Raw genomic sequence first — 15,609 nt, forward strand, 5'->3', positions numbered from 1 at the left:
TGTGATTTAAAATAACTATTTTTTTATACTATTAATCTACATGAAGTGTTTTTTAATACATCTGAAGTGTACAGCAGATAAAAATGGTATCACTACTACTAAATATTGGGAAAATAAGCCTAAGAGTCATACTGTCACATGGAGGCTCTTGTAAATCAATTTTAATTTATATTAGCACGCCTTCATGGGCAGTCCATCTGATTGTTAAAAAAATACTTATCTCCTGATTGTAGAAATACAAGTATAAATTACTGTAAAAGGCTATTTGAAGATACAATTACTATTTGAAGATATTTGAGCTGAATGTTGAAGCTGTGATATCACTTAAAAGCTGTTTAATTTTTGTAGGGCTGCACCTCCTGTTGGAATACAGGTGAACTACAGCAAAAGCCAGTGGATTGTTTATAATATTTCTTGTTGAGAGTAGGAGAAAGCACTTTTTTTTTTCCTTTGATTGTATTTGTTTGTCAGGAATGCAGCCTGTTAATATTAGGTATTCTTGCTGGTTTCAGACTAGACCATTTAAATTATTTGCACTAGTGGTTCTATCTGCTATGTCCAACGCCCTAAATATATCCAGATGTAACATGAGAAGGTCCAACACAATTTTTAACTCTTGCTGCTATCCCAGTTGAGATACAAGAATTATATCACATATTTCTGCTTGGAAATATATGAGAAAATAAAGATATGTTTCATTATTTGCTGCTTCTTTAAATTTTAAATCTAAAATTTGTGAATTTAATTGCCACTTTTCAGACTTGGTTTATATATACTGAAATAATTAAATGTGATACTTTGCTTTATTGTAGAATTAGTCAAATTAATGGTATGTGAATCTAATATTTTAAAATTGCCCTGTTGGTTTTAGGTACTTACTTCAACCAAGAGAAAATGGAAACAAGTCTTCTAAAACTGATGATTTGGGATCACTTAGGTTAAATATCTGTTACACTGAAGACTATGTACTTCCATCTGAATACTACACTTCTCTCAGAAACTTGCTGCTAAAATCATCAGATGTTCAGGTACTTTTGTGGAAAATTTATTTTAAAATGAAAGCTTAAAAATAATTATGCAGTCCTGTATGAGACTGTGTGAATTATGCATATCTAGAGGGTTTTTTGCATTTTCCTTTGAGTGGATTACTTCTGTCACAGCCACGTGAGTGGCTTGTAGAGCATTTACTTCTGCTCCAAACTATCAAGATTTCTTCTTACTTTAGGAAAACAAGTATAGACAGTGAAATGGCCTGTGCTGTGTGACTGGAACAGATAAAATACTTCTCATTGATAACTCTTTACAACATTGTCTTTTCCTACTGGCTGCTATTGGGCCCCTGGATTTAGAGGTTTTCCAGGGTGTTACTGGCATTGAAGGGGCACATAATCACCTTTATAAAAAAATGGTCTACTTCAGAGTTGATTTCTAATTCCACTTCTGAATTGCTTCTGTCTTCCCCAGTGTGTTAATCAGTATGACTGGATTTCTCACATGAACATAGTGACAAAGTGGGAAGTGTGGTAGATGGTTAGCATAGCATTGAGTGTTACATGCCTGTCTTTTGTAGCCTTTCTTCAGTGCTGCTGAAGTACTGGCAGAGGAGAAAAAAGGTTAAGAGGAAGCAGATTGTGACTAAAATTTTTCAATGGATTTTCAGTTTTTCAAAATGTTCAAATACTACTTCATTGGAATTCAGGAAGTTTGTAGCTATCAACAGTCAGCAGCTGTCTTTTCTTTTTTCTTAAATAACTCAGTGTTTGTATTGGAATTCCCAATTGTAGAGTAGTGACAGACACTTCTGAAGTGTGAGGAGTGTATTTCAGTGTGCTCTGATTATAGTTTTAGAACTTCTATAAAGATACATGATATTATAGTTAAACAATTATGTAATTCCTTGGATATGTGACAAAGCCATACTCTAACCCTCTAGGGAGAATGAGAGGGGTGAGTAGATGCTGAATTTCATTCTTAAATGTCAAGTACAGAGTAGATCATACCAATTTTCACGTAACTATTTCTGTAGGGTTGAAACTTCTGATTTGCATGTTATATAGCAAATGCTGAAATTCTTCTGTGTCTATAGTCTCTTTAGATTTGGTCTGTACTTTGCCAAATACATGAAGAACATTGAAGTACTTCACTCATGGTTTCATACTCCGCTTTCTCACAGCCAATTTCTGCATCTGCTGCCTACATACTGAGTGAAGTTTGTCGAGACAAGTATGATGCTGTTCTGCCCCTTGTTCGGTTATTGCTGCACCACCATAAGCTCGTTCCGTTTGTTGCTGCAGTGGCAGAGCTAGACCTGAAGGACACTCAGTATGTATTTCGTGCTTAGTCATGTTATGTCTTTGTGAATTATTCTTAAGAGTTTCAAAGGGCTTTGTGATAACATTGATAAGCAAATGTGTCACACTTCTTTCTCTTGTTATGTAAAACTGTCAAAATGCATTCATCTTTTAATGCTAGTTTATAAAAACATTGTTAAAGTCACATTGCAGCTGGGAGTCAGAATTATGATTGTGTGCAATTTGTTAAAATGTTGTAAACGTTTCTTGGAGCTAATATACAGCTAAACAGAGCAAGATAGCAGTCTAGAACTGCTTCTAAGAACACAGCTTTTATGTTAAAATGTCATAATTTGCCCTCTCCAAATTTTACGAGTCATTAGATTGGCACTTAACATTTTATAATTGCTGAGAATCCTACATCCTTAGTGTGCGACTTACATGAGGGGCACTTTTTTCTGCAAATCACAGAATGTTTGGAGTTGGAAGGGACCTTAAAGATCGTCTAGTTCCTGCATAGGCAGGAACACCTCCCACTAGAACAGGCTGCTCAGAGCCCATCCAACCTGCCCTTGAACACCTCCAGGGATGGAGCCCCCACAGCATCTCTGGGCAGCCTGTTCCAGTGTCTCACCACTCTTACACTAAAGAATTTACACCTGATCTCTAACCTAAATCTCTCTTCTTTCAGCTGAAAACCATTATCTCTTGTCCTCTAACTGCAAGCTCTCTAAAAAGACCCTCCCCAGCTTTCCTGTAGCCCCTTCAGGTACTGGAAGGCCACTATGAGGTCCCCCCGGAGCCTTCTCTTCTTCAGGCTGAACAACCCAACTCCCTCAGCCTGTCCTGATAAGAGAGGTGCTCCAGCCTTCAGATCACTTTCGTGGCCCTTCTCTGGACACATTCCAACAGGTCCACGTCTTTCTTGTGCTGGGGGCACTAGAGCTGGATGCAGTATTCTAGATGAGATCTCACCAGGGCAGAGTAGAGGGGCAGAATTACCTCTCTCCATCTGCTGGCCACACTTCTTTTGATACAACCCAGGATGATGTTGGCCTTCTGGGCTGCAACTGTACATTGATGGCTCCTGTCCAGCTTTTGATCCACTAGTACCCCCAGGTCCTTTTCCACAGGGCTGCTCTCAAGTGTGACCTCTCCTCCAGCCTGTATTAATATCTTGGGTTACCTCTGCCCAGGTGCAGGACCCTGCACTTGCCCTTGTTGAACCTCATGAGGTTCATCTGGACCCACTCCTCTAGCTTGTCCAGGTCCCTCTGGATGGCATCCCATCCCTTTGGCATATTGACTGCACCACCCAGCTTGGCGTCACCAGCAAACTTGCTGAGGGTTCTCTCAATGCCACTGTCAGTATAATTAATGAAGATATTAAACAACACTGGACCCAGGACTGAACCCTGAGGGACACTACTTGTCACTGTTTTCCATCTGGACTTAGACCCGTTGACCACTACCCTCTGGTTGGTCAGGCAGGATTTGCCCCTGGTAAAGCCGTGCTGGCTGTCCTGGATCACCTCCTTGTCCTCCACGTGCCTTAGCATGTCTTCTAGGAGGATCTGTTCCATGATCTTCCCAGGCACAGAGGTGAGGCTGACAGGTCGGTAATTTCCAGGGTCCTCCTTTCTACCCTTTTTAAATGTGGGTGTAACATCCCCTTTCTTCCAGTCACCAGGGACTTCATCTGACTGCTATGACTTGTCAAATATCGTGGACAGTGGTTTGGCAAGTACATCTGCCAGTTCCTTCAGGACTCTGGGCTGTATCTCATCAGGTCCCAAGGACTTGTATATCTTCAGATTCCTCAGATGTTCACAAACCTTATCTTAACTTACAGTGGGGGGGACTTTGTCTCTCTGGTCTGCATTTTGTGGGCCATCAACAGGAGAGTTGTGAGGAGAGGGGTTGCCAGTGAAGACTGAGGCAAAAAAGTTATTGAGGACCTCAGCCTTCTCCTTGTCTGTTGTTACCATTTCACCATTGTGGCTCATCAGGGGTTACGCTTTCTTTAACCTTCCTTTTCTGGTTTACCTACCTGTAGAAGCCCTTCTCTTTTTTTCTTAATATCTCTTGCCAAGTTCAGTTCAGTGCCTTGGCCTTCCTGACCCCATCCCTACATAACTGGGCAGTGTCCCTATACTCTACCCAGGACACCTGTCCCCTCTTCCACTGCCTGTGTAGGTCCATCTTGCCTTGTGAGTAAGTACATGTCCACCTGCATGCCTTGAAAGCGGCACGCACAGGAGTTTTTCCAAGTGGCAGTTTATGGCCTGTGATTTGCAGCTCTATGGTTAGGAGAGAAAGTAGACCTGAGTAGTGACCACTGAGGTGCCGAGTCCTGTGGAGATGTGGAAGGGATTTTGTCACCACAGGATGGTTCATTCCAAAGCTGACTTTTTCCAGATTTAAGTAAGGTGACGTAATTTAACTGTGTAGAAAGAGCTGACTCATAGTTTTCTAAACTGCTTTGCAGTACACAAGTTCTTTTCCATTATAATTGAACTGTTACAAAGAAAGATTAAACCAAATCTCTCAGATTAGAAAGGTTTATTTTGCATGGCTGGCTCTAAGTTTTCTTCAACTGCTTTAATGATTAAAAAGCACAACCCTAGATTAAATATGTTGTGGTTGAAGTGTCTTGAGTTTATTAGTGTAGTGTAGTAGTATGCTGTTTATTGTAGCTTTAAGTTTGTTTTTTTTCACCAGGGCTACTAAAGGAAGAATTGTATATCAGTGAGGTACAAGTCTTCATTATTTTGAAATTTTCTATAATTGTTCTTTATCACATTCAGCACTGGATTATAACTTTGTCTAAATTTTTTTAAGCTTTTCCTTATGGTTTTATTTATGTTCCTGGTTGTGGTAATAACTGTAATTATATTCTTCGTTACTCTCTTTCTGTTCCTGAGTGCTGTTGCAAGCTGGAGATCTAAACTCTGGAATTCCTGACTGAAATATATGAAAAATATTTTTTAAAAAATGAATATATAATGGCAAGATAAACTGTTAATCAGATTTAGTAACCAAGCTTCCTTTTTCTGTTCAAATAAAAATCAGTTCTTGTCTTACAGAGAAGCAAACACAGTCTTCAGAGGCAACTCGTTAGCAACTCGGTGTGTAGATGAAATGATGAAAATAGTGGGGAAGCACTACCTAAAGGTTACTTTGAAACCTGTTATAGATGAGGTAGGTTATACTACTGAAACTGTTTTCAGGACACTTAGCCCCCTAGCATATGCTGTCACTTTGCTCTTTTTCTTCTTACAGCTCCCTGTGTGGTAGTAATCATTCAGCTGAGGAATTCTAGAGGAAAGTTAAACTGATCAAAAATTTATTAAGTTTAGAGGAAGGAGCTGGTTTTTATTTATTATCCAGATGCTTGAAAAAAAAAAACAGTCAATGACAGTTGCTCCAGCCTTTAACACGTTGCAAACTTGACCCATGAGATGCTTTATGTAATTGGTCCATGTTAAAAAGCACATGCAAAAGTGAGGATGATTATTGCATGCTATTAAGGATCATTAGAGCCTATTTAGAGCTTTAACCCTGAATCTAGAGCAGAATCTGATTTGAAATAGGTTTCAATTTCCATGCTTTCAGTCTGAAAAGTTGAACTCCTATAGTTTTGTTTGTTTGTTTCAGATATGTGAGTCTCCTAAACCCTGTGAAATAGATCCCATCAAATTAAGAGAAGGGGATAATGTAGAAATAAATATGGTGAGTTTCCTAATCTGTTTCTCCTACTTGAAATTTTCTAAAAGTCTGTTAGAAAAACATTTTTAAAAGCAGCTCTGTGTAATGGAAAATGAGTAACTTATGGGAGCAGTATAATTCTCTGATTCCAGAGTAAACAAAGAAAATGTTATATTTTCTTATTTCTGTTGATGAAAACAGCAAAGCAGAAGTCCAAGGGGAAATGGGACAGGGAGGAGAAACTAAACAGAGGAATACAGTGTTCTTAGCATTTTGTTGGGTTTTCTGTTTCCTTGTGATCAGAGCACCTAGATGATGAAGTAGCTAATTAGAACTGCTTTAACACTTTCCACTGAAGTTTTTGCTTGCTGCTTGCCTGTTACCAGAGGATGACTTTTGAGGCAAGAGCAGCTGCAGAAAATTAAATTAACATCCACTAGGTATGCATGGGAAGTGCTCCTTTCTTGTAACATGCTGTTGTCAAATTACAAAACAGGTTTTGATAGATAGTTGTATGTTGCCAGCCACTGCTTATATATTAAGTGAATATCATTAAACTATCTTTTAACACTAGTAATCCCATATAAATATTATGAAGCTTTTAAAATATGTACTATACTAAAATGCATTATTGAATAATTGGGGAGTGTTTTGAAAAAAGGATTTGTCGTGTTATGTTTGTATTCAGGAAAAAAGCATAGAAATGCAGATGTTAATAGTCTGAAAAAATACCTTTTTTCATACTTGCAGGAAAATCTCCGCTATTATGTAGGCAAAGTATTCAGTGAAATTGTGCGGTCAAGTATAAGTTGTCCTACCCTAATGTGTGATGTTTTTTATTCTTTGAGGCATCTGGCTGCCAAAAGATTTCCAAGTAAGTGTTTTCTAAACACTTTTAAAAATTGCTCCATGTGAAATACTTAACCTCTGCAGTTACCTTACAGGGATTGTTAAAATTTTTGCCTTGTCCAAAGCTGTGCCCTGAAACTTTACTGTGAGAATCGAGCGTTTGTTCTTCTGTCAGTCTGTAAGTTATAGTAAAGCCTTGTGGTCAATCAGCAAGAATTTTGTATTTTCTTGTACAAAAAGATACCAGGTTAGAACCACTGTAAGACAGCAGCAAGTAACTCACCAAGGAAAGTACCAAGGAAGAAAAGCACAAGTAATACAGGAAGTGATGTAGCTGTAAGATACAAAAAATTAGAAAGAGCTGTTTTGTTACTGTTTCTAAAGAAGCAAGATATAAACTTGAAAATAAATTTGGTATTTATATCATAACTACATAAACTGCAGCCATGTTAACTATGACTAGCACACTTAGAACTTAAATGTCCAGCTTTACTAGTTACAGGTACTTCTGGGGAAGGGTGAAGAATATAAAATATTAAATATATTTGTAATGTGACCAGTATTAAAAAAGTTTTATTTTTTCAGAATGTTTTTAATGTAGGAATAATGTGGTGGGTCTGGAATACTCTCATACTTCAGACAAAATCTGAAATGTCATATGATGAGCTGCAAAGGAAGAATATGCTTCTCATAGTCTGGAGCCTTTCTCTGATTCATGTTTGTTACTGGAACTGACACCGTAATTTCTCTAGTTAAAAGAATCCTTTCAGAACAGCTAATTTGCCAGACAGATCAGACTGAAATGGTCATTAGAGTAAGAATGTGATCCCATTCAGTTTTGCCATATAAAAGTGTAAACACACCCAAAATATTAAATGATAAAATCCTCATTTACAGCATCAAAATTCTGTAACACCCTGGTTTTATGATGCAACTCATAATTGGAGTTACTCTTATGTATTGACTGCATTTGTTGTGCAGCATTAATGTATTTGAGTTGATCAGTGATGAGCTTTACAGGTGAATAAACTTCGTAGCTGTAGTCTTTAAAGGCAACTGCCACAGTATTTTGTCTTTTGATTCAGCATGCCTACAGCTGCAGCTAATCAGCACTGCCTACAGAAATGCTTGCAGAAATCTCTTTGTTCCCAGTAGTGGAGCTGATGAGGCAGTTGCATCTTTTCAGAGAAATAAACCCTCCATTATAAGTTGAGCATTTCTTACCATGATCACCTTTCTCATTTCATGCACTTCATTGATTTTTCAATTCTGTTTCAAAATATAAATGTCTCCTCTGATGTTATACTCTAAGGATTTTTATGTTGACTGTTTTCATTATTTCTATTAAGTTCAGTGCATGTTACATTTCATGGTTTTTCTCTGCAGATGACCCTCATGTACAGTATTCTGCAGTGAGCAGCTTTGTGTTCCTTCGTTTCTTTGCTGTAGCCGTAGTCTCACCTCATACTTTTCATTTACGACCTCACCATCCAGTAAGTTTCGTGAAGCTTTGTTCTGTTTTATTCATAACTGTCAGGTCTGTTTATCTGGGAAGGCATAAGTGACTTTCAGTGGGTCTGTAACTGGAAAATAGGATTACTATTCCTATTTCCCTCAGTAGAGTTTTCAATTTTATACCTCACCAAAGGAACGAAGGCATTTGCAGTTCTCTAAGTATAAAATTTCTCAGTCTCTGAGGTGTTTTCAAGTGATGTAGCAGAGCTATTGATATAGATGCTGTGCCTTTCTTGTGAATGTGCTTTGTTAGAATAACAACGTGACTGAGGGTTCTTTAAAAGCATATGCCTAAACTGCATTGCTCTCTTCCACTGTGAAAGTTAAATGTACAGATGTCACTTTAGAAAAAATGTCTTAAACAGAAGTTGTACAGTTATCCAGTAACTGGTCTGTGTATTGATTCTGAATTGATTCCACTAGTTGCAGTGGGTGACCCTTTGATTTTCAGTTTTCAAATTATTGTATAGATAGCATAAAACAAAAATCTACAAATACAGGAATATGGAGATAGGAAAAAATAGTATATAGTTTTCACGTAAAATACAGAATAGGTATGAAAACTTCTGCTCCAGGACTTCTTTATTAGCTTATTTATCAACTTAAGTGTGTTGTGCTTTCAAAAGAAAAAAAAAAAAAATCATCTTACTCAAATCCATTTCTTGGACGTTATCTAGTTTGTTGGTTAAAAAGGTTACAGTGTTTTATCACTTAAGGCTTAAACATTTCAAAGGGAACAGCAAGGCCCCTTTCTGTGGCCTTGTGTATAATCCTGTACTAAAATGCAAATGCTGAGGTAGCAAACAAATTAGGGGAAAGCCTTAAAGACAAATAGTTCATTATGTTTAGTGTTAAATTTTGCATAGTTCAAAAGCATTAGGTGTGTAGTAACAACTACAGGATTTTAGGGGTCTGATGTGTTTTAAAGGTAAAAATAGTAAATTCTAGTGGTGGTGAGTAAAATACTAAACACTATGCAGTAGGCTATAAAACATATTCACAAAGCACAAGTGCTGATAGAGGACAATACTACATATGCATTTCTTCTTTTTGGGCAAAGAAGTAAAGGAATGAAGATGAGTCAGATTTACTACATTGCATAATATAATATTTTTTGTGACATTTTCATTTTTTCAACTGAAGTTTTTTCCTGGAATTGTGAAAAAATGACTTCTGAATTTTGTTTCTTTATTATAGGATGCACAGACTTGTAGAACATTAACTCTTATATCAAAAGCCATCCAGACTTTGGGGAGTTGGGGAAGTTTGACCAAAAGCAAACTTGTAAGGCTGCTAAAATTCTTTCTTATTTCATAGACAACATTCTTTGGAAGTTTATTTATGTCAATATACCTTGTCTTTCAGTCAAGTTTCAAGGAGACGTTTATGTGCGAGTTTTTCAAAACATTTCAAGAAGAAAAATTTACTGAATCTGTTAAGAAGGTACCTTCCAACTAGATTTTTTTAATGGTTGATGGATCTGATCAGTCTTACGTATTAGAAAGTTGTGCTATTGTTCAGTTTTCTACTAGAGAGAAAAAAGAAAAATTGTTGTCAGTTTCAGATTTTTTTTTTTAAATATGAACAACAGACAAAACAACTAAATATCTACGCAATGGAACACAATTTTTATAGTGGACTAAGTTCATTTAGTTAAAAAAGTGTCCATTTTTTGAAGCAGACTTTATGAGGTGTGCTGGCTAGTAGCTAATTATATAAACATTTTGTTGCTTATGGGTTTCCTTTGTTACATTGTTCCAAGTCCCTGCAATATATTTTCATTTGATCTGTTGCATAAAGTGATTGTTTTGTTCCTGGAGAAACTGTATCTATATATCTTCAAAATAGCTTTTGGTTTTGCTGTGCTTATGAGTACTATATATTCATTGTGTGTTTTTTCCTTAAGTTCCTAGATGATGTTTCCTCTACTGAAAGTAAAGAACCCAGTGGTATGAGTGAGCCAGTACATCTAAAAGAAGGGTAAATACATCTTTAACCTGTATTATGCAAAACAGAATTGACTTGACTGTTTTTTTTCATTAATGCCAAGGTCAGGTGAATCCTCATTAAAATGTTTGATATACTGTAGAAATTATTATATTTGTAGTTTGTGATAATTCTTTGTTAGTTTGCAGAAACAGTTAAGCCAACAGCTGAAAAATTTTGTAATTTACCTTTTAAACACTTTGGAAAAAGTAATTAAAAGCAGCTTAAAACCTATCGAAGCTTGTCTGTCTTTCTGATACAACTGTGCTCTCTGCAATGGTTTATTCAGAATTGTGCAAGTGTTTTTTAAAAGAACTCATTAATTTAATTTGGAGTTACTTTGCATGCTGTTTAAGCCCAGCTAGTTAAATACTCTGCCTTTAAAGTAAGGGAAAAATTACTCTGCAATTGGAATATTTAACAGTAAATGAAATAATGCATTTTTTAAAATTGAGGTGAAAATCACTCTTAAGAAATGAGTTGTTTTTTTTTTTTTTAATTGATCAAGAATAGGTGATGAAGTAATTAAAACTACATTTATGGTGGAAAAATATTTGTATTTACCTGAGAAGCAGATTCATAGCAAGTGAAGATACTTCTGTGAAACAAGCATCCATATTTCAAACAAGGAAGAAAAGTAGCTTATATTAAATAGAGATGAAGGTGACAATTGTGGTGGAGCAACAGTCAGTTATAGTAAATTGGAAGCTAATGTGTATTATAAATTGATGGCTGTTGCTCAAAAAAAATAGTTTCCAGTCAGTACACTTAGTGTGCTGAATACAGTTTGTCTACCCTTGCTACTGAGTCCTGTTCAGCATCATTTATATTCAGCTTCTGATCCAGATAAGGTCAAGTACATTCACTTGTGGAAAGTGGCAGGAAAGAGAATCTTGTAGTTGGAGACACATTACTCCCTTCTGGGAAAATTTAGAGTTCTGGACCTGAGTAAGTACTGCTCAAATTTGCTGCTACAAACAAGAGTCTGGATTGTGTGTTTTTCAAACTCTTTCCTGTGCATGGAACCCTGTACACAACCACCATATTGGGACCTGATCTTGGGGATCTATTTTAAACAACTAGTAGATTACTTTTTTAATCTGTAGTGAAGTAATTTTTTATGTTGTCTCAATGAACAGTTTTGGAAGCTCCTCAGAAGACTAATGATTGCATTTCATTTGATTCTGTCTTTGCAGAGAAATGTACAAAAGAGCTCAGGGAAGGACTCGGATTGGTAAAAAGAATTTTAAGAAACGATGGTTCTGTCTAACAAGCAGAGAATTCACCTACCACAAACAGCAAGGTGTTTTACAATTCATTTTACTTTCTCACTTTGCTAAGAGTTTGCATCTGATTTAGGCTTTTTTTAATACTTTTTTTTTTTTTTAATTTTCCCAAAGTTTATATGATACATTTCAGTTACTTTTGCCCTGATCACCAAATGCTTTTGTCTGATTCAGGTACATTTTCTCCATTTAAAAAATGCAAATTTTAGAGAACTTAACCTACAGTATCAGTGCACTGAGGCTATAAAACAGTTGTTTTTAAATCACTTCACTCATCCCTTTACAATTTTTTACAGATAAAGAACCAATTTTCACTATTCCAATCAAAAACATCCTTGCAGTGGAGAAACTTGATGAGAGCTCCTTCAACAAGAAAAATGTGAGTCAAAAGATAGTTTATATTCTCGATGTGTTTTTTAAATAAAAGATTACAATGAGCTTATAGAGCTACTGAAACCCTGTTACTAAACACTCGAGCAAAAAAATCTATTTTGTATCAGGAATAAAAATCTGTATGCATTATTTCCAAGTACTCTGAACGTGGAACTTAACCTGGAATTTTGGATCTCTGCATCAACATTTCTGACTGATTTTCTGACTTCTGTCCCCCTTCCCAGATTTATGGAACGAAGGCTAAAACTTAGTACAAAGCACTTGTACTAGCAATGCAACATTACCAAACTTTTTCATTTTTATGAGAAGTTTCTACAATACTTTCATCAGCTGAGTCCCTTGTTTGTGCTCCCTGCCTCATTCTGAACCTGTGGCACATTGGTACTTGTGTTGTTAATTCAATCAAATATTCTGGAGCAGTGATAAAAGCTCAGCTGTTAGGCTGAGGATGGCTAAGGGATATGAAGCATGAAGTCTGAGGTCACATTTAAAGTTACGTGAATGAAGAGGACAGAAAATGCCTCATGTTATAATTCTTTAAACAATTCTTTAAGGATTCTTTTTTGGATGAGGAAATGGTATAGGTGGAACACAGAGAGCTGTTATGGTTTCTTTTGTCTTAATAGGGCTGTGTAGTAAAATGAGAGGTGAAAAGTAATTTTTTCTCCCTTGTCTCACTTTGTCTTAATTTGGCTTTGAGTTGCTAGAGCTTTGAAATCTGTTTTGATATATTCAGAGTTGTGCAATAACTGGATTTTTGTCTTTAACTGAGCAGAATAATGTTGCCTTCCTTATACAGATGTTTCAAGTACTACATGGAGAAAAACCACTTTATATCCAAGCAAATAACTGTGTAGAAGCCAGTGAGTGGATAGAAGCTCTTTGCCGGGTAACAAGATGCAACCAGAAGAGGCTGAGTTTTTACCACCCTTCTGCTTTTCTGAACGGGAGCTGGTTGTGCTGCAAGGCCACCACAGAGAACACAGTGGGCTGTGCTCGCTGCACCGCGTAAGTTGCTCCTCACCTGAAAAGATACGTTTTTTAGCAGAAATAATATATGATTCACTATACAACTTGAAGATGTGAAACCAAGGCTTTCCTTGTCTACTTTAGCAAGTTACACTACTAAAAATATGGCTTACTAGTAAGGCCTGAAGTACTGGATTTTACCAAGTCTAGTACTTTGTCAGCCACCATATGAAATGAAGGTAACCAGTTCTGCATGTGAATCAGAAATATGGAATGGTTGACTTCTTTCTATACAGAATAATAGCTCATGTTTATTCAGATTTCAAGCTGAATGCAGAAATTTGTCTTGTCTAAGTCATCTATATGAATAATTTAAGCACCTTGCTGCAGAGCGCTCAGCCGAGAACTCTATAATAGTCTTTCCCTAATCACATTGTCTTGTTTCATACAGTCACTTTTTAAAATTTTAACCTCACATTTTAAAAACACCATATGAAGAAAATTGGCTAAATTATAGATGTAGATTCTGACAATTATTTTTAAAGTATATCAGGAAAATGAGTAATATGATGCACTAGTGCCTTTCTTTAAGCTGCTGATTTCTGAGAACAGAAAAATGCTCTGATCTTTTTTAAAAATAAATTTATCCCTAACTGTATGTTGCATAAATTACAGACTGAAGATCTTAGTCTTCCAAAATTCAGTGTAAGTCCTACACGATAACTTTCTGAAAATACATATAATACTTTTTCTATGTTGCTTAGTACATTCCTATATTAGCCTTCTCAACGGTTCAAAAGATTCCAGTTGCTAAGTATCTTGTGGTTGGTTTTGCCTTTGTTTTTTTAACTGTTCTGTTTTAGGAATGTATCTTGTCCTTCTCTTCTGGTTACCTTTCAAGTACAGTAGATTTTAAAATAAGTGTTGTCATTTTATAACAGTCAACCTTCGATATCTTAAAAATATTTTTCTCTTGATGTAATGAACAATAAATTCTATTGGAAAAGGCAGTTTTTAGTGTTGCTGTATTCATTGCCCTCAGAAAAAATATATGCCGGTTTCTGTAGAACACTTGGAATGAATGTTAAGTTTTGTGTACCAATTGTAAGGCTGTCAATGAATGATAGACATATTAAAAGGCTAAGTATATTGAAACAGAAGCAGTTTTTACTTGCTTTCAAACCTTTCAAGAATTATTTATATTGACTTCCTGTTTCTTTTTTTCACCTTTTAGGGATGTTCCTGCTGATACCCAAATTGAGATTGATGGTGACAGAGAGACAGAAAGAATTTACTCACTCTTCACTATCAACATGTCTAAACTACAGAAGTTGGAAGGTACTTAAGTAATAATTCTGAAGAATTATACTGATACCATTCAGTTCTAATTTTCTAGACCCAGAGCATCAGTTTGATGCTTTAACAGTTCACCTGAAAATAGTAGAGAGACAAAATTATATTTTGATCATCCCAGTGCTCTGGTATCAGATGTTCTTCAGTCATTTCTGTACAGCAGACATCAGACATGCACGTTGTTCAAATTGAATTTGCATCTGTGAAATAACCTTTAATAGTCTGAACAGAGAGAGTGCAACTATAGTAGGTTGCTCTTCTGTCTTCACTCTCCTTTTCCTGCCTATGGATTTAATTCTATTGAACATGGTTGAGTTGCAAGACAGCATTGGTCTTCTGTTAATGTGAACAGGAGAGAGCTGGATGCTGAACTTAACCAGCAGAGAATAAGCCACAGAACTGTAAATACACCTGGTTGATACTACCTTCTGCTTTTGTCTTCACCCATTTTATATATAAGCTAGAGTAAGTTTACATTTCAAAATCACCATTTATGTAAGAATTAAATCTGTTTATTAATTAATAATAAAAATTCTGATTGGGGTAATTGTGGTAATTTTTGTAGAGGCTTGTGGAAGTATAGCAGTCTATCAAGGTCCACGGAAAGAACCAGATGATTATTCTAACTTCACAATTGAAGATTCTGTAGCAACTTTTCATACACTTAAACAGATAATAGATACAGTAGAAAAACTGAATGAATCGCATGACAAATACCGAAAGAAGAGATCATCTAGTGCTAAATATGGCAGTGAGTAAGTATCTTACATGATTTTGACATACGTAAATGTGTTCTTAAAATAATCGCAGAACAAGGCCAGGCTTGTTGAAGTGGAGATAATTAAGCTAAAGGTAGATTTAGACATCACAAAGACATGGAGAAAATAAGGTTAATAATTTGTAGTAATGCAGCTTTTTACCAGTTCTTGGAAGATACAACAAGCTTCTCTGGTTTGGGATGCCTCTGTGTTCCTGTTGAGATTCTCATAAGCAGGTGAAATGACTCTCATTTCCTTGCAACTTAACATCTGAAGTACACAAAAAATGTATCCCTTACTGCCTACCTTCTGTTTTTGTTTTATGTTTTGTTTTTTTAATTTTAAATTTAAGTTAGGAAATAATTAACACATCAAGTTATATAAAACTGTAAACATTATACTGCAGAAACAGATTTTGCAAGCAATGACTATACTACATGGAAGTGGCCGTGCTCAAGGATAAACACGACTTCTGGTGAAGTAAAAAAAAAAATCTATTGT

The 15,609-nt window shown here is 36.1% G+C and overlaps 1 protein-coding gene across 5 annotated transcripts in view; it reads left to right on the top strand.

The window, feature by feature from the left end:
- RASA2 (RAS p21 protein activator 2) overlaps positions 1 to 15,609 on the top strand; it is a 55,163-nt gene that overhangs the window by 36,773 nt on the left and 2,781 nt on the right. For all 5 annotated transcript variants that reach the window (XM_051625839.1, XM_051625836.1, XM_051625840.1 and 2 more), the window contains 14 exons: positions 872 to 1,028; positions 2,174 to 2,322; positions 5,378 to 5,492; positions 5,949 to 6,023; positions 6,750 to 6,873; positions 8,235 to 8,341; positions 9,561 to 9,647; positions 9,729 to 9,806; positions 10,270 to 10,343; positions 11,546 to 11,652; positions 11,932 to 12,014; positions 12,828 to 13,036; positions 14,232 to 14,335; positions 14,916 to 15,105. In XM_051625839.1, the coding sequence (XP_051481799.1) occupies positions 872 to 1,028; positions 2,174 to 2,322; positions 5,378 to 5,492; positions 5,949 to 6,023; positions 6,750 to 6,873; positions 8,235 to 8,341; positions 9,561 to 9,647; positions 9,729 to 9,806; positions 10,270 to 10,343; positions 11,546 to 11,652; positions 11,932 to 12,014; positions 12,828 to 13,036; positions 14,232 to 14,335; positions 14,916 to 15,105 (1,659 nt within the window). The remainder of the gene's footprint in view (positions 1 to 871; positions 1,029 to 2,173; positions 2,323 to 5,377; positions 5,493 to 5,948; positions 6,024 to 6,749; positions 6,874 to 8,234; positions 8,342 to 9,560; positions 9,648 to 9,728; positions 9,807 to 10,269; positions 10,344 to 11,545; positions 11,653 to 11,931; positions 12,015 to 12,827; positions 13,037 to 14,231; positions 14,336 to 14,915; positions 15,106 to 15,609) is intronic.

The sequence above is a fragment of the Apus apus genome, chromosome 8 (genome assembly GCF_020740795.1).
Source record: "Apus apus isolate bApuApu2 chromosome 8, bApuApu2.pri.cur, whole genome shotgun sequence".
NCBI lineage: Eukaryota > Metazoa > Chordata > Aves > Apodiformes > Apodidae > Apus > Apus apus.